This window comes from Polistes canadensis, unplaced genomic scaffold (assembly GCF_001313835.1).
Source record: "Polistes canadensis isolate GaletaPanama2010 unplaced genomic scaffold, ASM131383v1 scaffold_89, whole genome shotgun sequence".
In the NCBI taxonomy this organism is placed as follows: Eukaryota; Metazoa; Arthropoda; class Insecta; order Hymenoptera; family Vespidae; genus Polistes; species Polistes canadensis.
The window spans coordinates 127,237-153,694 of NW_014569636.1; the positions used below are offsets into that span (position 1 = coordinate 127,237).

Sequence of the window (26,458 nt, forward strand, 5' to 3'; positions counted from 1 at the left end):
CTTCTTGACTAACTAATTTATTTTCTAACAACGAAAGAAGAAAGTCTTTGTAACTACGGAAACCTTAACGTTCCCATAGAAACGCTGTTAGCTATGATAGAGTGCTAGCGCTCAAGTAGTTTGCCAAAGAACGAGCAGTGAGAATGGCGGCGCCAGTCGTTGCATAGGATAAAGTAGAAATCTGCTTATCGACAGCAGGTCGCTACACATGAAGGTCGTCAGAGCCATCTAGCGCTTGTTATCCAGAAGTAGTAAGTGATCATCTCCTCAATGGTAATTTTTACTTGTTTTTTTATCTTTTATTTTATTTTGAAAAAGATTTTTTATTAATATTATCATATTCACATTCTTCTTATATTAATTTATATATTGCATCGAGATCGAAATGTGTTAGGAATTACAAATTATATAAATACAATATGAAATTTTGTTCAAGTAAGTACTATACTAACTGTGTGGTTAATCTATATAAACAATAATATAAAAATTCTTAAATTAAATCAATTTACATAAACGTACACGTCTAACTTTACAACGAAGGAATCAATAATTAAAATATTTCTAATTAAAAAGATTTAAGAAAAATTAGAATTTCAATTTTAATGAGAATTAATTGAACTGTTCCTTTGTCAAATTTCACTATCAATTTTTAACATTCTGGACAAACTAATATTTCATATAAATTTCTACTAAAATAAATAATTAGTTAATTAATACAATAATGAATAACAAATATTTGTATAGTTTTTGAATAATAAATAACAATATACATATATATATATATAAATATGAATATTTTTAGACTTTTTTTTAATGGAGTTAATTGGACAAATGAACTGCTCAATTATGAAATATAAAATTGTTGTTTCTGAATAAATTAACGAAGTAAAATAGGTGAAATCAGACACAGACAGACACACACACATATTCAATAGCAAAAAAGGGAAATCTGTGCGACAAAAGATTTCATTTATTGCATATGAAACTCACGTTTACAATGATTATTCCTTTACACAGAATATACAGTACGCCCTATATCCCTTTAGGTAAATGCTCTCTATAATGTATTACCTTAGGCTAATCCTTGTACAAGTTAGCCATTAAATAAAGGATTCGTTACTATGTACAATGTTGTGAATCAAAAATCGCGGACGTATTCGACTATACAAACTTATTGCGATTTTTTTGTTTCAATTATTTTCGATGCATTTCCTCTTTAGATTTCTTCCAAATTACGCTCACATAAGTGTAGCACGCGTGTACAAACACATCGACATCAGATAATAAGGGTTTACTAGTCTACGTAAGATGTGTTTTAGAAAAACAAAAAACACACGGTAATGTAAGAGGAATAAATTATCAATAAAAAAAAGAAGAAAAAAAATAAAACTGAAGTTAATTGTATATATACTTACATTACACAGTGTCGAGTGCATCAATCATTTTTCTTATATGCACCAAATCGTCCTGTTTTTTTCTCTCTCTCTTTCCTTTTCTCTCTCTTTTCCCATAGACTCGACAATGTCGCAGTATCATTCAAACAAACTTAATTCCTGTTCCTATTGATCTTTCATTTGTGTCGATAAATGTTCATACGTTTGACGTCGAGTTTAGGTTTGGGAACGAGATACAATTCTCTTAACAGATTTAACAACTATTATGTTACAAAAAAAGACGTACAAATTACGAAAAAAAAAAAAAAACAATTGACTAGCTATAAACACAATATCATGCACCTAGAGAGTGTCTCACATTATTTCGGACATCGTGCATGATGTCCTCTTCATTATACTCTCTTTTTCTTCTCACTTTGTTTTATTTCTCTCTCTCTCTTTCTCGCTGTACAATTATCGTGAATTTTGGGCGATCATCGGAAGCCTTTTTTGATTTTTCTTTTTATTATTTTTTCTATTTGCTTTTTTCTCTCTTTTTTTTTTTTTAACAAGGCACGCATTCATGGCACGAAACAATAAGACGTAGAAAAATGAATCCACAGGCTCTCGAATTCACCCTTCGGAAGAAATTTACGATTGTAAATTTTTCTTCGAACCCTTCTCTTCCCTATTTCTTCCCATACCCCCCATTTCCCCATCCTCGAGATTGGTTTAAGTCTAGAAAATTTGTTATACACCTTCTCTTTCTTTCTTTCTATTATAGGTCAATACTGATTTGCATTATTTGGCGTGCTTGTGTTGAATATCAGTCGTTTACGCTCTCGCAATGAATGAATTTGCTGTTTCTTTTCTTTTTGTTTAGTTTTTTTTGGCTTATTCGAAAGGCGAGGATCCTTAATAATAATCCTTGGCCCTGATAAAACGCAGCTTTCATAGCGCGGCTTTTGTTTTCTTTTTGTAAATATCAGCCTTCTTTTTTTAAATTGAAAGTTTTATAACAGGTACGAAAATTGTTCGCCGGTTTCGTCGTCCTCGGCATCGTCGCTTGATTCCTGACTGGACGGTGGCGTATCCAATTGTGGTAGACCGAGATCTAAATATTCCTGAAAAATATTTCAACAATGTTTTCATTGAAATTTTGTGTTTCGCGGTGCGGTGTTTGTTGTTTAATCAATAATCGAATTACCTCGTTCGCAGTTATCGTTAATATCCTATCGAGATCTTCAACCAATTCACTAAATGTTGGTCTCTCCGTTGGTTGATAACTCCAACAGTCTCTCATAAGCATGTATCTATGATAATAAGTAAATCAAATGAATATTTGAATAAATATGATTATTGGGTAGCCAGGAAAATTCGTTTCGCGCGGTTTAAATTGTTAATCTATCGTGCATACATTTATCCGAAAAGTTCGTGCCAATTATGAGAACAAATTTATGAATAAATCAGTAATAACACATATCGGGTAATAGAGAATATTATGAAAGATTTAAGGAAAGAGAGACGAAACTTACATTTCGATCGAGCAACAAGGTGGTTTTTCCATCCTGTGTCCCGTCCTCAGCAATTGAAAAAGTTTTTCGACCGAGGGTACGGATGGATATGGTGTACCACCCAGTGTCATTATTTCCCACAACAGAACTCCGTACGACCATCTGAAAAACATCGTTTGTTCTAAACGTCGTACAAATAAGGGTAACAAGAAGAAGAAGAAGTAGAGTAAGAAAGAAAGTAAGGAAGGAAAGGTAAGGAAAATAAAAAAGAAAATACTTACACGTCGGACTGAGTGGTGTAGACACGATGAAAAAGAGCCTCCGGTGCCATCCATTTAACAGGCAACCTGCCATCCGTTGTTTTTCTATAGTAATCGTGACAATGTATATCCCTGGCAAGACCAAAGTCCGCGATCTTGAGGATATATTCGTCGCTAACGAGAACATTTCGCGCTGCCAGGTCTCTGTGAATACATCTTCTACTAGCAAGATATTCCATTCCACGTGCCACTTGATACGCAAACGACACCAAGTCCTTTTGCGTTAGGGTCTTACGTTCCTTTTCTTCCTGACCGATGGTTGATTGGAAAGCAGGGCTTGCGCTAGGTCGGTGAATGCGAAGGAAATCACGAAGATTACCGTTAGGTGCAAACTCGACGATCACGTAAAGTGGTCCGCCTTGTGTACAGGCACCCAATAGATTTATTATGTTAACGTGTTTGCCTATCATCTTCATCATTTCCATTTCTGATACGAGATCCATCATCTCGGCGTCCGTGTGACTCTCTAATCAAAGATTCAAAGAAAATCAATTACATTGTTAGTACCTCTACTATTTGCAATTAGTTCAAATGTTTGTTTTGAGCTAGAGGAAATTCTATATTATTATTTAATGACGAGAGACATACAGGAGTACTTACCCTTTAACATTTTGACAGCAACGACGCTAGGTATACCCGGTCTACCAGTATTGGTTTGTGCTCTGATGACTTTTCCAAAAGCACCTTCTCCAAGAGTATTATCCAATTTCAATTGTTCCCTAGGAAGTTCCCAAGCGCTATCCAAGGGTAATTCGTATTCCGAAATGCTACCACCGTTGCTATCATCCGACGTAATCGTCGATTTTTGTTTTTCAATCTTGACAACAGGCATCAGAAGTGGTTCCTGAACGTTCTGCGCATTAACCTGTTTGGTCTTCTCCACGATAACCTTTTTCGTCCATTGGGTGACCACAGCAGCACGTGCAGTTTCAATAGCCAATAGCTTCTTCATCTTCTCGCGTTTCAAACGATGAAATATGTAGATTACGACGATGACCCCGACGGCGAAGAATACGCACAGGACTGCAGCCAAAACGTTCACCAGGATTTGTGGTCTTGCCGCTAGCGGTACACGGTTCTCCTCCAACGCTAATAACACGTTACACAGTCTTTTAATTTTGCCTCCTTGACTTTCACCTAACATCCTAACAGTTTGTATATCCTATCATTTTCTCCCGAAGATAATATCTTTTTTACCTAGGTTTTAAATTTATCTTATTTTATTTCTAATAAAAACAACAACGACACAAAAATTTGGTAATACCAGTAATTGGTTTTCTGGTGATTGGTTATTGGTTGGTTCTGTGAAATAAGATGAAAGGTAATACTGTTGTTTCAGCGTTAAGCATAATGCATCTTTATTTGGAGCGAAAAGAAATAGTTACATTGTTAAATACTTGCTCGCGAGTATATTTCTTAAGTTTGCTTTTCAATCCTTTATCTATAAGAAGTCTACCTATGTACATACATATAAGGAAACTAAATTAGATCAAAGGTAGTAAGAGTTGGTTGTTTTTCTTCCTTGATGGTATTTACGATTCCCCCGGCTCCTTGAAGTTGTTGGTGATTATAGTAATCGTATGGTTGAAGGGTAATCGTTGTAGACAGCGACAATCTTTCTACGGAACCCTCGTAGAGAACACGATTTATCAGATTTTCCGCGTAAAGACGTTGCTTTGGATTCATCTTACGTAACTTGGCTATGATAAAGTTCTTGTAAAATTGATACTCCTCCTCCACCTCCCCCTTTTTTTCTTTCTTCTTTTCTTTTTCTTTCGATGATTTTTGGTCGCATGGTTTCAATTTGGTTAATTCCTTTTCGTTGGAATTCTCCAGTCGATGAGAATCTTCCTGTTTCATTTTTTTCATTGTCTTCTCTTTTAACTGTGATTTGAAGTCCTTGTATTTGGTCGATGCCTTTTCTTTCCTTTCCATCTTCTCTCATACAAAAGAATGATGTCTAATTAATAATTTTTCGCTTAATTACTTTCATATTGTCCAATTTTTATTTTCGTAAGTAATATTTTTAATATTATCAGGATTTAATTTTGAAAAATGATTTCCAACGATTTTGTTAAATCGTTGAATTATTTGTTGAAATTATTTTACTTACCATCTTCACGTTTAGGGACTTTTCCTCTAAGGTCACATTATATTTTCGCGCACCTCCATCCTGATTTTCATTAACGCCCTCCAACGATTCGCGCGATATTTCTTTATCTGCGATTAAACAGCAGTCGATCAAAATAATACTAACGCCTTTATCCTCGTACGATATTGTTAAGCGTGATTCAAGCTCATATAATACGTTATTTTACACTCAAAAAAAAAAAAACAGAAACCGAGAGACAGAAATATAGAAAGAAGTCAAGATAAGGAGCATGAAATTAAAAAAGGAAGAAAAAATAGAGAAAAATGAAACTTCCAAAATCATTACTGCTAGCAAATATGATAGGTTTTATGCCGAACTGTGCGAGAACATCAATATATTGGATTCTTTATTGAGTTTGAGTAAGATCCCGAAAGTATTTTTTTGTTTAATTTGGAGGATCCCAATAAAATTTCAAGACTTGCTTTAGTGAACAGAAATATGTGGCACGCGCGAAGAATAAATCAATATGCATAAAATAAATGATAAACGTATAATTCTCGCACAATTCCAGTTTAATAAATTATATTTGAAAAGCAACGTGCGCGATTTCACAGTTCGTTTTTTATATATCCGAGTTAATTTGATAATTGGGGGTATGTTTTAACAGACGTTTATGTCCTCCTTGGAAATGTTCAAGCAATAAAATCATCGCTTCGAAATCCTTGTAAAAGAAAAAAAAGATTGGAACTTTCGTAATGCTCATGAAGGTAATTTGAAATGTTTGCTTTTTAAAGACCATCACTACTGGGAGGACATACGCACATACGATTGTTGACGCGTTAGACACGTAGATATGTAATTACGTGCGCATAAATGGTAAATGGGACACGACGAAGCCGCAAGAGATTTAAAGACTCGTTTAGCTGAAGTGTCTTATAGAGACATTGTTGGCTAACTAACATAAGTGATAAATATCCCCTCGATACTCACTTTCGACGACACGAAGGTAAGCACTGCTGAAGGTTTCCCCTAATGTGTTCTGTGCTATACAGGTGTACCATCCTTCGTCCTTCTCAGTTACGTTGTAGAGCTTCAGTTCTTCCGGATTTTCAACTATCCCAGCCTAGATTAGAAAAAAAAAATAGATAATTTTTGAGTCAGATCGTTCATTTTATTCTTCAATGTTCAACCCCGATAGCGTTTAACAATTAATTATCGAATGACAATGATATAAAATTCAGTGATCAAGTTTATTTTCGTTGTATGTGTGCACGCATGCGAGGCTAGTGCTGGAAATATTAGATTTATCCTAAATAATGAGCGTGCAAAGCTATAACGAAGGAGTAGTAAGGATATTTAGAGAGAACATGCGATTTTGGGTTAGTGTCATCTGCGTGCCCACCTTGACCTCCACCCTGACAGTTTGATTTGTTTTGTTGACGGTATCAAAAGACGTGTGGTAACCGTGATACCATTCAAGATGACGATGGGCAGCCGATAAGACCTCACAAGTCATACTAGCGTTGCTTCCTACGACGACTGTCGTGTTTCGTGGGGGTCGTGTCAGGATTGGTCGATGCCTCACGGTCTCTATAGGTTAAAAAATAAGAGATACCCAACCACCTTCCTTTTTAACTAGGCTTTTTAAAGAAACATAAAGAGAGAAGAAGAAAATAGTAAGAGTAATAGTTAGAGCTAGAGTTAATAAAAGACCGAATTCTTAACATATTTTTATGTGTGCGCGCGCGTATGCCTTTGTGAAAATGAAAAGAAAATAAGAGACAGACAACCATCACCACGTGTAAGATACAAAAAAAGAGATACGCGTGAGATAAACAACGTGTCCTCCTTTTTCTTTTTTTTTCTTTTTTCTTTTTTTGATTGATGAGAAAGAAGACACAACCCCAGCACCAGAACCTCCACCAGTGCCTACCGCATCAAAGTGGACGAGCGGTTTTTTATACCTGGAGTAAGGTCCCCTTTGGAGTATCCTCCTGATCACCGGGATACTCGGCTACTTTGACCCATTGTATGTAAGGTTCAAGGTCCGCCACGATGGGACACCTAAACGTCACGCTACTGTTCACCAATGCTGTCACGTTTTTTGGAAAGTCTTCGTTGATGTACGGCTTGTGCGGGAAACGCTCTATAGGTTAACGATTTTACTGAATACACGAGTTTATCCTAAATTTTGTTCATCGTAGTTGTTCGGTCAATTTTATTCTAGCACGCCAATTGCTATATCGTGTTTTTCACTAGACTAGGGGTGCCCAACTTTTTGCCTTTCATGATCAACGTTCGAAGATAAACAATTGTGTCCGAGATCGTACATGAATTATTATATTAATCTCAACAAATGACAAAAATAAGCTAATACAAATCTGTATAACTTCTTTTTAAGAAAGTTTCTGATTTTTTATTTATGTTGGAGCACAGGTTGGACAGCCCTGATCTAAAAGGATAGTTATGAGATATTAGGATTACGTGTTGAAATCACTCTTACCTATAATGTCGACCTTGAATGTATGATTAATGCAAGCAATACGATTGCACACAATGCAAGTGTAATTTCCACTGTCATCGGGTACGAGGTCTTCCAGTCTCAGCGTCCATTTAGTTCTAATAATTGTACCGAGTGATCTCTTGGGTTCTTCGTTGTTCTTTAACCAGGTAATGTTAGGCCTAGGATTACCCGTACTTGGACACCTAAGTCGTACCATATTTCCAGCCGGTTTTACGACTGGCTTATGCATCTCGTCGCTATTGTTGAATGTAGGTGGACGATCGGGTAACGTATTGTTGTGTTCACCGACCATTTCGTTTTCGCCTTTATTGTTGTCCAATTCGGCGTCTGATTTTTCACTGTCCAAGTGCAACGATCGCGTCTCTGGTAAATCTATGGGGGATAATTAAAAAGTCGTGATATAAATAAAAATAAAAAAAAATGAAGAATGTGTGTGTGTAGTAACTGCATCAAAGAAGTGCAGTTTCCTTTTTTTTATTATCATAATTTGGAGAAATGAATTCCTCTTGAATCAACTAAAATAAGTTACTGAGTTCGAGAATTCTTTCAATTAAAATAAGAATTAATTTGTGCTTACTTCTCGCTTCGATTTCAAGTTCATTAGTTTCATCCCTCGGTCTAAGGGCTTCAAGTACGTTCCCAATTTTTCCATCCTCTTCGCGATAGCCATCGTTTTGTAAAGCTTCTTCAACACGCAGTGTCACGTTCCTCCATTCGATCGTTTGATTGTAATCATTATACTTTTCGATTAGGCAACCATAAGTCCCGGCGTCACGAGATTCGAAGTATCTGAATTTGAGGGTTTGTTTCATCACCTTCACCCTTACCGTTGAATGACGAAGCACCTCGTTGTCCTTGTACCACGTAATATGTTCATCGGATACTGGTAAACACCGTAAACTCAACCTCTCGCCTCTGGACACGATCATGTCCGAATTCAAGGGATCTGTAACGCAAAAGGCACTCCCGTTAAAAATAGATTTACTCCGTCGTGCAAATATATGGGCGAGAAAGAGAAAGGAGTAACGGTGGGATAAAAGAGGAACAGGAATTTCTGGAAAATATATTACTCTTCGAATTGCCAACGTTATTTATTTCCTACTTTTATTAGTATAGTGCATATATATCTAAAACTAATACGTAATCATTGTATATTTGCTAGCGTAATTGGGTTACCCATTCGTTTTTCATTTTAACAATCATTGTTATTATCTTCATTTCAATTTGATGCTATGATCATTATAAGAAAATTCTCGGAAAATGTATTATCGTATAAATTCCTCTCGGTGTACGTTTCTTTTTTTTCCGATTTCCGCAGCATTGTTGTTGTTACGTGCATAGATTTGCACATGCAAATGCAATTTGAATTCCATGAGTTTAGTCATTATAGAAAAATGCGTAATGCTTATTTTTTCCGTAAACACGATACGACATCTGATACTTTTCCTCCTACCCAATGAATCTTTAGGATGTTAACTTGAAACCATACGGTAAATTGTTCGTTTTGTCAAATTCTCACCCCCTTAACCTTAAACGCGTTGTTTTTCTTTTTGCAAGGAGTGTCTCATTCACGAGAAGACGCGGAGGCGGCATCGCCATTTGGAAAATGGCCAAAAGCGAATTGCGATGCCGTTTCTCTATTTTCCTTTGCTCGTTTTCTTTTCACCTTCGTTCAAGTCGACGACGACGACGACGACGACGACGACGACGAAGACGACGTGCGCGTTGCTTCTTCCATTTCTTCCTTCAACCCCTCTCAACCCCCTCAACTTCAAGAAAGTTACGAACTTATGTACGTTTCTACGTATGTGTATACGTGCGTCTGCCTAAATTTAGAAATTTGTCGAGGGCAATGTCGTCCTTCTTTGCCACGACCAATCGTCATAGAATGAATCGGGAAACAGAGAGAGAGAAAGAGAGAGAGAACACATTTCGTTCGATTTTACAATCAATTCAATATTTTGGTTTTACCTCTTTCTTTATAGAATTTATATTTAAATTTAGAATATATGATCTTTGTTTCTACGCCTAAAGTTGTATCTTTTAAATGTTTGCAATATATAACAAATATTATGTTGTGATTATATCATACTGTGCTGAATTGGAATTATATAACCATTGCAAATACGCATAATATTTTATGTTATAAAATTGCAATAACAAAAATAGTCTACAATGTTGTCTATTTAAAATGGAAAATAATTGTTTTAGTAAAACAATACTAATTGTAAGATGAAAAAAATTATCCTGTTTTATCTCTCTCTCTCTCTCCCTCTTCTTTTTATTTTTCTTTTCCAATTTGTATTGACTTAGCTACAACATTTTCGTTCTTTCTTCAAACATCCTTCTATACGCATATTTCCGTACAGAGTACTCGCGGATGTTTGATGATGCACTCTCTTCTTGGAAATCGATCGAGTTTATTGTTACTCGTAACGAGATCTCTTCTTGTACTACTCTTCCTTCCTTCCTTCCTTCCTTCCTTCCTTCCATTCATTTTCCTTTTTCATTCATTTCTTCTTTTTCTTTCCTTTTTCGTATCTTTCTATCTCCTTCGGAACGTGCGTCGCACGTGGTTCGCATGTGACATTTAAAACCTGAACCGGACCGGAACGAAGATAGGTCCAGTCATTTCTTCATTCATGATTTGCATTAGATGTGTTGTATTTTTCGTAGTCTCTTTTTCTGAATTAATAATAATAAGTTAAATTTGTAATAATTCGGTCCTTATGTTTTGTTTGCAATATTCTTTGGGTATGATGTAGTGATATTATATGAACCAGACAGTCTCTCATAAATAATAAATGTTTAATCAAATTTAGGTCGTGAACATGATCTACTAAAAGTAGTTCATTAAATTTGCATTATTATTAGCAAGAAGATCTAGAAAAATAGCAATAAAAAAACATAAAAGCTATTATAACAGGACAAAGTCATAATAAAATGATGAAGAAGAACACAATTGTAGTACCATAGTAATATAGAAAATTGTAGATAAATTTGTGCACGCGTCGAAACATCCGCTAATTTCTCGTAAAGACAAATACAAATTTTCGTTTATGGTTATAAGGAAGTATTTCATCGACAGACGGAAAGAATGATAGATAGATAGATAGATAATGTCTGCAATCGCCAATGTTTTAGCCCGTTTGTTTTTATTTTTTTATCCGAGTCGTAACTGGCCATATTATAGTAATGCTACGTATATATTATACGCGTTGGCTTGTTGCAGGGGGCGGGATAAAACTAATGTCGAGGAGGAAGAATTTCTTGTTCTCGTATCGATGGGGGGCAAGAAGACGTACGATCTATCTCGGCGAATAGACTCGATTCACGAGAATGACGTCGTTCGGCCATCTGCCTCGAGTGACCCAAGTGCGCCCGGAATAGCGATAAACGTTTCGAGAGTTAGTTTCATGCTCTTCCTCTCTTTCTTTTTCTTTCTTTTTCTACCCCCGTCCTCCCCTTTTCCTTTTTTTCCTTCCTCGAGTACGCCCCCGCTTCTGCATATAAACCAAACTCCAAATTCTCCAACAAAAACAACAACAACAAGACAATATCAACCCAATTTTCAGCACAATCCAAAATTACTTCAATACAAAGTTACTATCAAATTGCAATATTGCAATAACCACACAATAGCAACAGTAATAATTAAATAACAATACCGATATGAATTTAAGAATTTGATAGATGCATAATAAGTAAACCGCAATACAATAGCAGGACAACGATAACAATGATGATTTTATTTAGTTTTTGTTTTGTAGATTCGTCGAGTTTGTTTCATTCGAGAAGGCGGAGATATGATAGATCTGAGAAATTGTGCGGTAACACGATTAATGAGACATAAATCAAGAAAGCGAGTGAAAGGAACAGAGAGCAAGATCCGTTATTTATAAGATGTATACTTTTCGATCGTTTCGCATTTCTCAGAAAGCTAACTTATTTCGCCTTATTTCTCCTTAGATTTCTCTTATTTCTCTTCTCATCTTGGGATGTTCAGAGTCTTTATCAACGCGTCGTTTAAAAATTAGTAATTGAGAGAGAGGAAGCGAGAGAGTTAATAGAACCGTTGAGTTAATAATATTGGGTTGGTCAATAAGCAACGTCACAATTTTTCATTCTAATAATATATAATTGGATTGTTTAATATGATATAGAAAATATTTGATTTGTCAATAAGATACAATAAATATTATATAACAACAGATTAACTATATACCGAAAAACAAATATTGTAAATTTATTTATTTGAATGCATTTATCAAATAACAAATTCTTACATTGCTTCTTGACCAATCGCGAATAATTTGTACAACCGAACAATTCTGTGCTAATTTTCGTCGTACACTTACTACACACACTGTGCGTAATATATTTTTATTATTAACTTGATTATCATTGTTCTAGTTTCTTTTATTTTCTTTTTCTTATTGAACAAATGCAAGAAGAGATCGCAGAGAGTCTCGTCGAAAATCTCTTTCGTACGTTCGATCCCTCGGTCAAATCGCGCGGTTCGTTGTGTGCCGTCTCTTTCATTGTCCAATTGGTAATATCAACCGCTATTACGCCGTTGAATACATTTAATAGACAAAGAATTGGCAGTGGCTGTCATTCCGTTGCTTTCCACGATCAAATTGCTTCCATATATATATATATATTTTTCTGCAATTGCTATTCTAATTCATATTCAAAAATTTCTATTCCCTGTTTCTTGAACAAATATTCCTGGATTTATATTATTCTTTGTACATATTTGTCATGCAACATTTTCATTAAACAATTTGAGGTTTTTATCGAATCGTATAAAATATATATAAAATCAGTTTCAACAAATTAATTTTTCTTGTACGAAAGCAAGGAAACACTGGAGGAGTTTGGATTAGGATGGGGTATAGTTTTGAATAATGTTCATTATTTTTAAGGGTAGGGGTTAAAATCTGGAGTGTAGAAATTGTGAATAGTAAACGTTTAGTTTAAGAAACCTTTTTGCCATCGACGGTTTGCCAATAACGGGCGAGCGTAGTCCGGTTGTATGTACTACGCGAGGCATTCAATGACCGGGCAATTGGACAATTGAGCTCAATCATAATAATACTTATACGCGCATCGTGTCGGAGTTAGTATATTTCGGCTCCTCGAAAGTAAGTATATTTAGCAAAAATATCGCTCGCGAATATCATACTGGATTATTTGTATCATACGTTTCAAACTATGTGATCACTGAAAACGAAAAAAAAATGAACGTATATAGAAATGTGATTTATTAATATTGTATAAAGTAAATATAATAATATTAAAAATATATATGAATCATGATAAAGAGAGAGAAAAAAAGAATAAAGAAAAGGTAAAAGTGTCTACCGAAATCAATGTAATCGAGTAAAAAATATGAAGGAAAAAAATGTGCAGAATGTATTATTGAAAATTGTTCGTCCTATAGTTAAACATTTGAAATCGAACTTTTATGGCTTTCATATGGGTGGACAGTTCGAGGACGAATGAAGGGAATTAGAAAAAGGAAAGGAGAAGGGTCTGTCTGACTGAATCTCGGAGTAAAGCAGACACAAATCTGTAGGCCAGATGTTGTTACTACTCTCGTCATCTACGCTTCCTTAAGATTGTCAGAGACAATGAATTTTTACTTTGCCACTTTGATTTTTCATTTTTCTTTCTTATCTTTTTATCTTTTACGTTTTACTCTATCCCTTTATCTATCTATCTTTCTTCGTCGTATAGATTCGCGTGACAAGACATGACAGAAAGAAAAATACAACAGAAAAACATCGGTGGCCCGTTCGAAGTTAAACTTCAAACGGTAAATGCACACGTTGGGTGTATATACGGGGTGTCCCGAGAGAATCCTGAGAAACTTTAGAGAAACATATATTCTTATGTAATTAAAATAATAAAAAAATAGGTCTTTGACGAAACACTACGGTCAGGAAGGAAGTGAACTTGTTTCGGAGTTACAATCGGTCGGTTTATATTTATGCAATTTAAAACAGAAATAAATTGTTAATCAAATGAAAGGATTGATATTTATAAAATATTAATGATCGTGTTTTTTTTTTTTTTTCCAAATACCAAAAGTACAAAGTATATTTTCATTTGTGCGATGCAAATAGGTTAGCAGTATCATATCGTTTTGAAATCTGGCGCGATTTACGAAGAGTTTGTAAGCTCGGTTATTTGGTTTCTTCTCTGTCTCTCTGTTTGACTCCCTCCATGATTATAAATTATTGTCGCTGTGAACCGAGGCGACGCAAACGTTCCGGCAAGTCCAGGCAATAATTATACTCACGAGAGGTATAATTATCCGCAAGCTGAGAGCGATTAATTGCTGAGACGTGAAATGTACTACGGTGTGCTTCCAGAGTATTCTCTCTTTGGTTTAATATATTATCTACTCATCTGGGGTTTGTTTTCTTGTTGTTTCTTTTTTAATTAATTTATTTATTTGTTTGCGTTTCCCCCCGCCACCCCCCGAAGGATTAAATAATTCCTTCGATCTTTTCATCCTATTTTTGCTTTTTTTTAATCGTGGATTTTTCGGATTTACGTACAATAAAACGTGTAATCTAATGAATCGGATTTTTTTCTACAAAGAATTCATCGTAGACTACCGGCAAAGTGCATCATTAGACGAATGCATGCCATTATCGCTAATTATATCGTTATACGTTAGATTCTCTCGATGATCGAAGAACGACGTGCTTGGAAAATGGCCAATCTACGCGTTAGAACTATACATATATCATATATATATGTGTAGATAGTTATATACTCGGTACGAACGCAAAGGAATCTTTTGCAAGCTAATACGCGTTCTTAATCCTTTCAAGATTAGTTATATCTATGTATTTTCAAACGTTAAGATAATTCCCCGTTAAATCGTTACAATCTTTACACTGTGTTTAATACTTCTCTTTTATTACTTGTTAAATCTTATTTTTCATTTTTCTTTCTTCTTGTATTTGTACTTACGTTTCTTCGATTGCAATTTTTATAATCTCGTTTCGTTCGATTCCGTTCTTTTCATCATCTTTCAATAAACGTATTCCATTTTTGTCAATGTTCAATTCTTAATTAAGATAAATTATCCTCCATACAGAATCTATCAAAGAATTTCATTGTGTATTATTTCTTTCCCAATCATAAATTAATGGGATAGTTGCAAATTATAATTCTATCATATCATTTTATTTCGGAATCTTTCAAAAAAAAAACAAAATCACTTTTGGAGAATCCCCCTTTTTTTTTTCTTGACAAAAATATAACGGTAGGCTGGCTTTCTGTTGTTATAAATTAACGAGCTTTGGGAAGGGGGGTGGTGAATTTGTGTTGGAAAATAAGAGAAGAAGAGATCAGTAGCTTATGCGTTCTCGGACACGACGAGGAAGAACGTTCTAAAGTAAGCGTTGTCGTAGCGCTAAACTTAGAAACTTGGGCTACAATGTTCGCATATGTATGTATCTATCCTATATATGTATGATGTACATATAGTTGGTCGAGGAACTTGAACGATGCGAAAGAGCGATGGCACCTAACGCGATTTTCGAAAGACCGAGTGTAAAAAGATGACGCGAATGTATTTATGTATCTATGCATCTATGTGTTTATACAGGTATTTATGTATTTATGTGTATATATATATATATAAGCGCATGCACAGGAATGTATGTATATATGTGTCTCTTTCTCTTCACCTAATTGAATCATCCGTCCACGAACGTAGACGATCTCCAATATCCCAAGAATTCCTACAATGAAGAAATTTCTCGCTGCCATTTCTTCAGTTCCGTTCGATTCCGTTTCGTTCCGGTCTCCTCCTCTTCCTCCTCCTCCTCCTCGTCACCTTCTATTAACGATCTATGCTACGAACGAGGCATTTAGTGTTTTATTCACCTGAAACAGAATAATACACATTTTCAATTATTTTTCATTGGACTTTGAAAAAAAACGATCTAAAATTACGATTATGCATAATATTTTTTTGTTTTGTTTACGTGTTAAATCTCGGTCCAGATTTTTTGGACGATGTTGTCCTGTGCCGACCGGTTACATATTTTTTCTCTTATTATTATTATTATTCAAGTAGTTATTTTTTTTAATCCGAAAATATAATCGCGCGAAACGCGCAGCTGGGTGTAACTCCATAAATAGAGTTGCTAATATTTGATGAAACGTAAATGATTGAAATTGAACTGTGACTGAAATGACAAAACAGAGACTTAAAGTGAAATGTGTGAATCGACCTTTAAAAGATTTCTCGACTTTACTCGGTTAACACGATTCCGAGTATCCGTAAGTTATACGTGTGCTGTCTTTCTCGGTATCTGGATAAGTTCATAAGACAGTACAAATAAACTTTGACTATATCGTCGGAGAATGAAAAAATTCTAGAGAGTAAGGTGTTGGAAACTCGGGCAAGAACTTACATTTCTTCGCATTTTATATGAGTCACGTATTGAACATCTAAACTGGTTTAGATTTTTTTTTCTAAATTCATTTCTTCTTGTACGACAATAAATTTCAAATCGTTTTTACAATATTCTTGTTTTTTTTTTATTTCCATCCAAATGATAAATAAAAGAAAAGAAAAAGAATTATGTGAGAATAATTTTAACACGTATAACAATTTTTTTGTATATAATAAGAAATGAAAAGATATATAAAGTAAGAAAAGATAAGAATATGATTCTCAATATTTCGTATTATTTAAATTCAGATATTTTTTTTTTTCATCCCGTTGTTATTTTGTATTTTAAATAATCGGTTTGAGATCAAAGTGTAAAAGGTCGACACAGTGAACTAAGAAACGATGCGAACCCTTTTTAGTAAATTCTAGCAGCCCTGGCAACCTATATATATGCCCTATCGTAGGTTGTAGTAATAAATCGTAAAAGCACGAGCCGTAAAACGAGTTGTTGGGTCCTGTAGAAGAGAACGCGGATAAAACACGTGCTCGAATGGGACTGAATTTTGTGTTCAACGACGCGGCAATAATATTCGATCTATCTTTTACTACGAACGATCAAATTCTATTACCGAGATACATTTGAACAAATTTTCTTTTCTTATCTATAATGACTAACCATCGTTAAACATTACAAACTCTCATATAGATAGAGGAACGACAATTTCAAATGTAAATTCGTCTAAATTCCAAATCATGCTATTCGCCGGTATCTTTTTAAGCCGCTTAAATTTCCAATAAATATATCCGTTTAGAGACCCAAAACGAAACGCGATAAGAAATCGAAAGGTGCGTGCATGAGTCGTGTGCGTGTGCGTGTTCCTTTTAAATTGTGGGCCTGTTCAACACGCGGCCCCCGGGCCACGCATAATCTTGCACTTTAATAATAAACGAATGCAGCTAGACTATAAAATCATAAATAAATTCCTTCTAAACAAACAGATTGTACATTATAGTAATTAATTTGTTTTGTTTGACAATTATTGTAGGAATAATTAAATTCTTTTTTGCTTTATAGTTTGTCCGAAGTAAACATTTTTGACCCAAGGAACCGTGAATGTTGGACATACCTGTTTTAAATGATTTAAAATTGCGCACACATATATACAGGAAGATTAGTATGTGTTCATAGTAGTACGTTCGTTTTTCTTTCTCTTTTACGAAAGTCGTTTAAGTCTAGACATCTTGACTAGATTCTGAAGCATTCTTTCTCATAGTATTTATTTATACCCCCCGTGTATTTGCAGTACTTTCTCGATGTATTTGCTTTACACTTGAATATCGTGTGGTTCATACGAAAGGTATCGATGGTAAAAATATCCTTAAATAGATGCACATTTTTCCCATTTTTCTTTTTGCTTTTTTTTTTTTTTTTCTGGATAGAATTTGATCGAGTACTATACAACTTATAAATAAAATGTATTCAAGAGTATTTAAATCGTTGTTAGATGCATAAATGTGACGTTCGAATTCTACATTAGTACGAGTAAATAATTCAAGTAAATGTGGGTGGTTTAACGAGTCTGGAAATATCGGAATTTTGGTAATCGGATTCAATCATTGTGCAATTGCATCGATGCAACCCCCGTTCGTTTGTATCACAATAAAATATGGAATAATTGATGAAAATTGTTGATGAATATTTCGTCGAATCAATCGGTCCTAATTCGTTGTAGATAATTGTATGATATATAAGAATGTTTGTTCATTTTTCTCATCCCAGATATATGTGAAGTAAATAAAATGAAATAAAAAAGCATAAAAAATGAAATAAAAGAAAAAAAAAAGATATCGTGTCGCGATAAGGAAGCGTAGTCGCGACGTTCGCGCCACACGATCTTCATCCGATGTTCGTGCGATACCAACTCAAGGAAAAGGCCCGTGCCATGCATAATTATACGTTTAGGGAACGTGCGACGCTTTACGAGTTGACTCGAGCGCCGGTGAAAGGGCAAGAAGAAGAAGAAGAAGAAGAAGAAGAAGATGGCACGCGTCTCGAATAACTTATTTTACGTATCACGCTTCTAATTTATTCGATCGAGTCAAGTTTCTATGACGATCTTTATCCACCTAACAGTTTTTCGTAATCATTCTCACGAAGGAAGACAAAATAAAACAAAAGAAAAAAAAAGCATACGGGATATTGGGTAATCGTTGGAAGATTATTTTTCAACGTTTGTTTGATAATATAAGATATTTTTATAAGAAATATAATACGTATTTCATATTTTTTTTGGGGGGGAGTTTTTTTCTTACAAAATATAATATATAAAATTGATATTATTATATTATAATTAAATGCACCATATGTTAGATATATATATATATATATATTTTTTTTTAATGCCTACGAAACAACGAACAGATATCTAACTCTAAAAGGATAAATGTAATAAAACACAGTATATAGTAACGTCAGTGATTCCTTTGGGGGAAAGAAAAAGAAAATACAAGAACTTCTTTATATGTAAGTGGATACATAAGTATAATATATATATATATACACTGTTTCGTGTTTGACTTTCTTTTCCCAGGGCACGACCGAGATATTTTTTCGTTGTTGTTAAATTCAAAAGCCATGTGAACGTTTCGTTATCTGCGTCAATGATTTTCTCCCCGGTGGTTTCTTTCATTAGTGGTCATCGAAGCGAATAAACCCGTGCGATGTTTCAAGAGGAAACTTTCACAATTTCCCGATACCCGATATTTCTTCTTCGTCATTAGGTAAAAAAAAAACAATATCCATCGTTAGTTTGGAATATTTTTTCATCAATATTTTTCTTCAATTTAAGAATATATATTTTATTTCGCGCGTGTAAAATAGTTTTACTCATAATTATTGATAATATACGAAAAGGAAGGGGAGAGTTGTTTAAGGGATGCGTCATAGAATATTATAAATAGAATTCAAAATTCAAATCTGTCAACGAAGTTATTTGTACTTGTCAGTCAACGAGAGGGATGTTCCTTGATGCAGTAGTTTATCAAACGAATTGTACATACTAAAAATGAATAGAATTATTGATAATAATTAATATTCCTATCCTAGAGGAACGTAATAAGAAAAGATTTAACAAACGAAAACAATAAAAAAATGTATGTTATATTAAAAATCTAAATCTGCATCAATTTTCTGAGTAACCCAATACACTAAGACTGAAAAAAAAAAATAGAAAGAGAAGGAGTAACACAGATAGAACGGTGACAGTAACAGGAGCAACCAAAGTAGGAACACCAGCAGCACCAGCAGCAGATGTTTGCTCGTTGGTTGCACGGTAGGAGCAAGAAGGGACCAGGTCACAAAGGCTCAAACGCGCGAGCTTCCCTGAAACGAAGCCCTTGGCGGCGCCATAACAGAGGACGAATGTATTTCGAAAGGCGAACATGAGCGGACGTGGATAAAGAAAGAAAGAAAGAAAAAAAAAAAAGAACCACCCAAAATTCTCCTTTCCGTAACGTTAACTTGCTCTTCCCGCCAACCGTAATTCCCATGGCTCTTATAATTTTATACAGGGTGTTCAACTCTATCCTAGATATTTTTCACTACTATATTAGGAATGAAAAAGATCATTTATGGGCTTTGCTATCGGCAACATTATTACCTTTTATGTTTTTCCTATTTCTTCGACAAACTTATTACGAAATTGTAAGAAATCATAATTAAATGATATACAATTAAATATAACAATGTTAATATTGTTCTATATATCGAAACGTAAAGAATCTTCTTGAACTTTACCAACAATTCATTCATTAAATAAATCTGATGTGAACACCTACATGTGCATGGTTATATTATATGTATGTATACCCACATATGTTTTAAGAGTATGACAAAAAAAAAAGAAAAAGAAAAAGAAAAAACAACAAGAGATTTCTTTTATAATGACGACGAAGAGAGAACACTGGCCGCGTTATATTCGAGTAAGCAATAATAATGCATGTATACATGTGGAAGGAGGGACTGTGTCATTAAGTTGACACGTGTTCGTGAAAGGTGCGACTAATCGCGTAGGTACAGTTATTTATGCGCTCTTCGACACGTTGGTGGTTTTCTTCCTCTCTTTCTCTCTCTTTCTCGTTCAGACACACATATACAGTTCCTGCTCTTTTAAAAGAGTAATAAATTCCATTTTTGAAAAGGAAAAGCAGTGCACGAATTGTCGTGATCGTGGAAAGTCAATGAGATAAAAGATAGAGATTGAAATAGGAATATCAAGAGTATAGAATGGTCCCACATGGGGACAACCATAAGTTCGAAGATCGGAGTTCTAGTATGCCGTTACTTGCTGGCTGTTTCTCTAAGACGGAAGCACAATGAACGCGATTCACGAACCTCCTCGTGGTCGTGTTCGTTGTCGTCGTTTAAAGTTGCTGCTGCTGCTGCTCCTGCTACTGCTCTCTCGTTTAACTCGTGGCGTGAGAAAACACGATGAGAAACTACTACTAAGAGCGTACAATTCGAAAAGAGAAGCTTATATTATATTACCGAGACTATCCCGGTCTCGGAGTACACAAAGTCTGTCATTGAATGAGAGAGAAAGAGAGTTGAAGAAAGAAAGAAAGAAAGAAAGAAAAAGCTTTCTTAAAAGTACCTCCTTCAAAGGTCTCTACTATACTCATCTCTTCTTCTGTTTCTTTTCAATTCGTTTGATTGAACTATCTACGATTGAAGGTAAATCATTTTGAGAAATCGTATTCATTACTTATAATTATTATTTTGTCTCTGTTAGATCTATAATTCATTTAAGTTTTTTTCTTTTTCAATCTAATGATTCTAATTATTAACCTTAGAACTACTAATTGGGGTAGATATTTATCCCAGGTAAACTTAAATTAAAGGAAGATTTGATCGTTTTTCAGTACTTTAATTTATTTCAATCGATTTTTCAGCGATTAAACTTTAGTCAATTTGTACTTCACCATTCTCTTTGGCATGAAAAAAAAAAACAAAAATTCATATACTTAAAAGTCTGATTATTGCTATCAGAACAGTTTTTAGGATTAGAAAACCTTGGGTAAAATATATATCCCCAGTTTGTAGTTTGAAGGTTAAAAAAATAAGTTTGTATAATTCTAGGATTAAATGAATTTTTCATTAGATCGGATAATTAATTTATTATTGAAAAAAAAAAGATAAAAGAGAGACAAGGTTTGAGATGTTACGTCGAGATTAACTTTTTTTTAATTGACACAACGAGTGCAACAAACTTTTATTTTCGTTTCTTTTCTGATTCGTATAATCTAAATGAAAGAAAAAATATATGCCGTTTTGATATAAAATTATAACAATCGAGCGATCTCAAAATATAAAATCCATAGAGAAATGAAATTTTACGTGATTTAGTTAGTTATGACAAGATTATAACATATATTAAAAATTCGTTCCGGCATGGTAACAATATAAATTAGTGATCCCGAGGCGATAAGCTAGAGGAATGTAAAGAAAGGTTTCTCGCGTGCTGCATGAAACGAACCCAAAGTATAAAAATAAAAGAAAAGGAATAAGAAAAGTTAAAGATAAAGATGATCGCGAGTCACGGATTGCACGATCAACCGACGATCAGGATTTACAAACTTAAGCTATCACGAAGGAAGCTAACTATAAATGATGTGCTTTTTATTTTAAATACAGAATACAAATTTTGTAAACACGACGCGTTTAAATCCTGTTCTATGTTTATAAACTATATTACGATTAATAAATTATTCATTACAAAAATCAGCGATATACGAACGGTCACGGGGTATAAATGAATATATTTGTAAGCTTATCGGTAAATACAAATGATTACAAAACGTATTAAATGTTTGTATCCATATATTTTCCCGTTTTCTTCCCGAGTATTTATGAAGTCATAATTTCACGCATAATAAATACAAATTTTGGGATTTTCATTAAAAAACGATCCTTCGAAGAAAATATTCGTGTTGGACGGAGATTCGAAATAATACAAAAAAAGAAAAAAAAGGGGAGAGTACATTTCTTGAAATAAGATTTGACTTCCGAATTGACGAAGTAAAAGCCAGAAGTAAAAGAAATTATAGAGGGTGTCCGAAGGAGGACGAGTAGGAAGATAAGGAGAAGGGTAAGGGGTAAAGGGTAAGGGGGTAGGGGGTTAGGAGTCGGAGAAACGTCCATTATTCTATTCCGGCGAAGTGAGCCCGGCAATCTGGCCTTATAAAATAAACCACTCTATCCGCCTCGGTGCTTGTGCCTCGGTGCGATCTGTCAAATAAATCGTTCCATGTTTCTTACCAGCTTACTTAGGACTTTACCTCCGTGAGGAGTACTCTCCTCTCTCTTTTTCATTTATCCCACTTCTGATCCGTTTCCTCCTCCTCCTCCTCCTCATCCTCCTCCTCATCCTCCTCCTCATCCACCTCCTCATCCCTTTCGCAGTCATCTCGACAAGAGGATTAAGAGGAGAGTTACGGAGAAGAAACAGCGTGAAAACTTATTTTCATACAACGCGTCCCACTGTTTCTTACATTGGAGACAAACAACGACAGAATATTCGACATCAGTAAGAAATTGAATGAATGAATGAATGAGAGAGAGAGAGGGAGATAATTTACGATTTATTTCATTTTTAATTACAAGATATCAAATTAATAATACCACGCGAGTAGACACCTGATGTGGTAATTGAAATGAAAATTTGATCGAACGAAGATTAATACCCATACGTTCAAACCAGTTTGAAACCCATGAAACGCGTAGTCATACGTTGTTAATTAACGACGAGTATTACACGTTTAGCCGTATACTGCTAATTATTCCTTATTCTTTTTACATCGTTTAATTGCGAGATGCACACGTTTTATTATTATACTATAATATCTGAATATATTGGAGAGAGAGTTGTTAATATATATATTAAATATATTATTAATATAATATACTTTTTTTTTTGGAGGGGGGGGAAATTTTTAAACTTATATTAATATTAAACATTTAATTAATATACATTATATTATCCAATGAAGATAATATATATTATTCCATCAAATTAATCTCGTAAATATCGGAATACAAAAATCATTTTACATTCGTTTGAAAAGGGGAAAGAGGAACAAAAGTTTCTTCGTAATTTTTATTGTAATAATATTGAACGATCTTTTAATTAAATTTATTTAATTATAAAATTAATAACGAAAAAATAAATATAACACACTTCATATATTGCACCCTGTTTTTACCAAGCACGAATTTGGATTAAGAAAGTGGGCCTTTAAGATTCTACTCTTGTATGAGTAAAGGAGAAAGAGAGTGAGAGGGAGAATAAGTGGGAGAAAGGGGGAGGGGAAAGGGGAAGAAGAGATTAAGTAAAGCCGCGATAATAAATTATATACTCGGTTCCCTTTCTGCGTTCCACCGTGTGTCAGCTTTTAAATGGACCGATAGGCATTCAACCGATAGGGATCAACGCTAATTTCGAACACAGTATACCTACGGGTGCATCATGTTAAGAAAAGATGAACGGTGGGGGGGACCATCGGGAAGAGGGGAAATACTCAATGAGAAAAATGTAAAAACGTTTTGGAGAACGAAATGATGACAACAGGGGTTAGTAAAACACAAACGAGAAACTTATGAATTTAACAAAATCAAGATTTATGTATATCCTTCGGTTCATTTACTTGATTTGATTAGATTTGTTTGTGAGAAAATTATTTTATAATATATTATTTATTATATTACGATATGAGAGAAGATTAACAAAATTTTTGTTGGTTTTTATATTAAGTACTGTAACGATTAATTTATAATGTGTGTGTTTGTATGCATACATGTAATGATTGTTCATTTGACGTATAAAAATTAATAGTTTAGTACATTATTATATTTATTATATTGGTATATTCTCTAGATGAAATGATAAAAAGAAATTATAATATAAAAAAAAAAGAATATCTCTACGTATATAAAATAGAAATAAGTAAAGTGATGTGACTTCTCTTCAAAGTTAATAGCATGACGATTATAAAGAGAGTAAGAAAAGAAACATTTATAAAATGAATGGCAAGAACGTGAAAGATAAATAAAGATGAAGAAACGAGCTGAGTGAGTGAGTGAGAAAAAGAGAAATAAAGATAGAGAAAGAAAGAATGAAAAAGGAGACTCTCGATCTATAGATCGAAATCTTTCGATCTATAGATCCTTCGATCAATGTATAATTTAATTTAAATTCAAAGTGCATAATACTGCTTGTGGTATACATTTAAAGAACGTTATGTAGAACGGTAAGTTGGCATCGAAGAACAATTGATTTCTCTTTCTCTCTCTCTCTCTCTCTCATTTCCTATAGAGTATCCTTCTCCGGATTCACATAAAAATTTTAATTTCATTATTTCTCGAATAAAAATATGTAAATTTCATTAAAATTATATATTATTTCTCGAACAATTGTGTGAACGCATAAACATGATCATAAATTACTTGTATTACTAATCAGAATTTCAACGCTTTATTAATTTATTTGAAAACAAAACAAAAATTGTTTCTTCATCTTTCTATTTTTTTTTATATTCTATAGGAGCGGTTTGAATGTCGTTTAATCGTTGGACAACGCAAAGCCAATTAATGTCTCGCTCCTGTATAAGCCCACGCGCTATTTCTCGTTTCATCTTTTTTAGCGTGGTACGATAGTAAGTACTTATGAACTCATCACTATTCAAAAAAAGGTCAAAGATATGTGTCTATACTGGTAATAATGATGGTGAAAATTAATGAATTTTATATAAGATTTCTTTGAAATACAATCGACACATATAAATACACGCAAATAAATATAAATAAAATAGTAGGAATCGTATCTGCATCTAAGTATTGTAGAAAAAAAGGGGAAGATGAAAAATGCATGACGGGGAGGAAAAAAATTAAGAAAAGGACAACAAAAGACTCACAATGGTGTGTGTGTGTGTGTGCGTATCCTCCCTTTTTGATTTCTTCCTCCTCTTATTTGATTTTTTCCAACCTTCGCCCTTTCTTTTTCTCTCGTTCTTTTTTTCTCGTTAATTTTCTTTGTAACTGAGAGAGGGAGAGAGAAAGAGAGAGAGAGAGAAAGAGAGAGCCTTCTGTTTCTTCTCTGGTAACGAGAAGACGCGTTCGCACGCGTTTCTGTTTTTTCTCAAAACTCTCAAGAACGCTCTCGACAAATTTCCAAGAGACTAAGAAGAAGACACCACCATCCACCACCACCACAACCAGCGGCAGCAACAAACAGCGTGACTTTCAAATCCAATCGAATTGTCTATTAATTCAAAGTTAGTAGAAGAAGGGTGTATCATCCATGAATTAATATTTCTTTCCCCTACACACTTTTTCTCTCTCTCTCTCTCTCTCTCTCTCTCTCTCTGTCTCTCGTTATTTTGTGTTTTATTATTTTTCTATGAAATTCTTTAAGCAGCCAGTTTATTAAGAAAATTTCGTTCGAAGGAAGCTGATTCACTGAACGTGCATTTTCTTATGTTGTTTCAGGCTTAACTTGTACCGTCGTTATAAATCCTTCTTCCCTCTTCCCATTATCCCTCTTCCTCCTCTTCTTCTTCTTCTTCTTCTTCTTCTTCTTCTTATTCGTAATATAATTCCTCGACCATAACTCGATCCAAAAAATTTCACGATTAAATATTAATCAATAATTCGATAATAATTCACACACGTACACGAGATAATAAGAAGAAATAATTGCACAAGAGATCAAAAAATTGAAACGTGTTCTTTGCATAAATTCATAGATGCAATTAAATTTGATAATTGTCATTTACAATTGTTGTATTATTGTTTTGTTTATATCCTCCCACGACGACGACGACGCACTGATAATTTGTGTGTGTTTTTTTTTTCTTGTACGAGGGATGAGATTTGCCCGTTTTATTTCGTTTTTCGAATTAGGTGGGACACGAACTAACGCGCGAGTTGCAATCCGTCCGTCTGTCCTTCCTTACGTCCGTTTTAGTTGAACTTAAAACTTAGCCGAGAGAAGAGGAACGACACGAGAAACGGCAGGAGCAACTACTAACTCGGATGCGCGAGGAAAGCTCGGGGCGAAGTGCCAGACTCGTCGTAGTCGTCGTCGAGCTGTCGCTCTCGAAATAACTGCTGCTCCTCCATCCCTCTGCCCCTCTACTCTCCCCCTCCCTCTCTACC

At 34.4% G+C, this 26,458-nt stretch overlaps 1 protein-coding gene across 3 annotated transcripts; it reads right to left on the reverse strand.

Annotated features, from left to right (window-relative positions):
• Positions 1 to 950: 950 nt before the first annotated feature.
• On the reverse strand, positions 951 to 26,413 carry LOC106786979 (fibroblast growth factor receptor homolog 1-like). 3 transcript variants are annotated; one of them, XM_014748928.1, is made up of 11 exons: positions 25,216 to 25,274; positions 15,536 to 15,734; positions 8,401 to 8,769; positions 7,803 to 8,195; positions 7,264 to 7,445; positions 6,290 to 6,422; positions 3,808 to 4,296; positions 3,169 to 3,673; positions 2,909 to 3,049; positions 2,581 to 2,686; positions 951 to 2,497 (listed from the first exon to the last, which is right to left on the reverse strand). In XM_014748928.1, exons 2-11 carry the CDS (start codon positions 15,615 to 15,617, stop codon positions 2,387 to 2,389), a joined length of 2,511 nt encoding a protein of 836 aa, XP_014604414.1. In that variant the 5' UTR covers positions 15,618 to 15,734; positions 25,216 to 25,274; the 3' UTR covers positions 951 to 2,386. The 3 variants fall into 3 exon arrangements, with proteins under 3 accessions (XP_014604414.1, XP_014604413.1, XP_014604411.1); XM_014748927.1 differs by lacking the exons at positions 7,264 to 7,445; positions 25,216 to 25,274 and adding exons at positions 6,702 to 6,889; positions 25,803 to 26,413 and having other exon boundaries at positions 1,917 to 2,497; XM_014748925.1 differs by lacking the exon at positions 7,264 to 7,445 and adding an exon at positions 6,702 to 6,889 and having other exon boundaries at positions 1,917 to 2,497; positions 25,216 to 25,273.
• Positions 26,414 to 26,458: the final 45 nt, after the last annotated feature.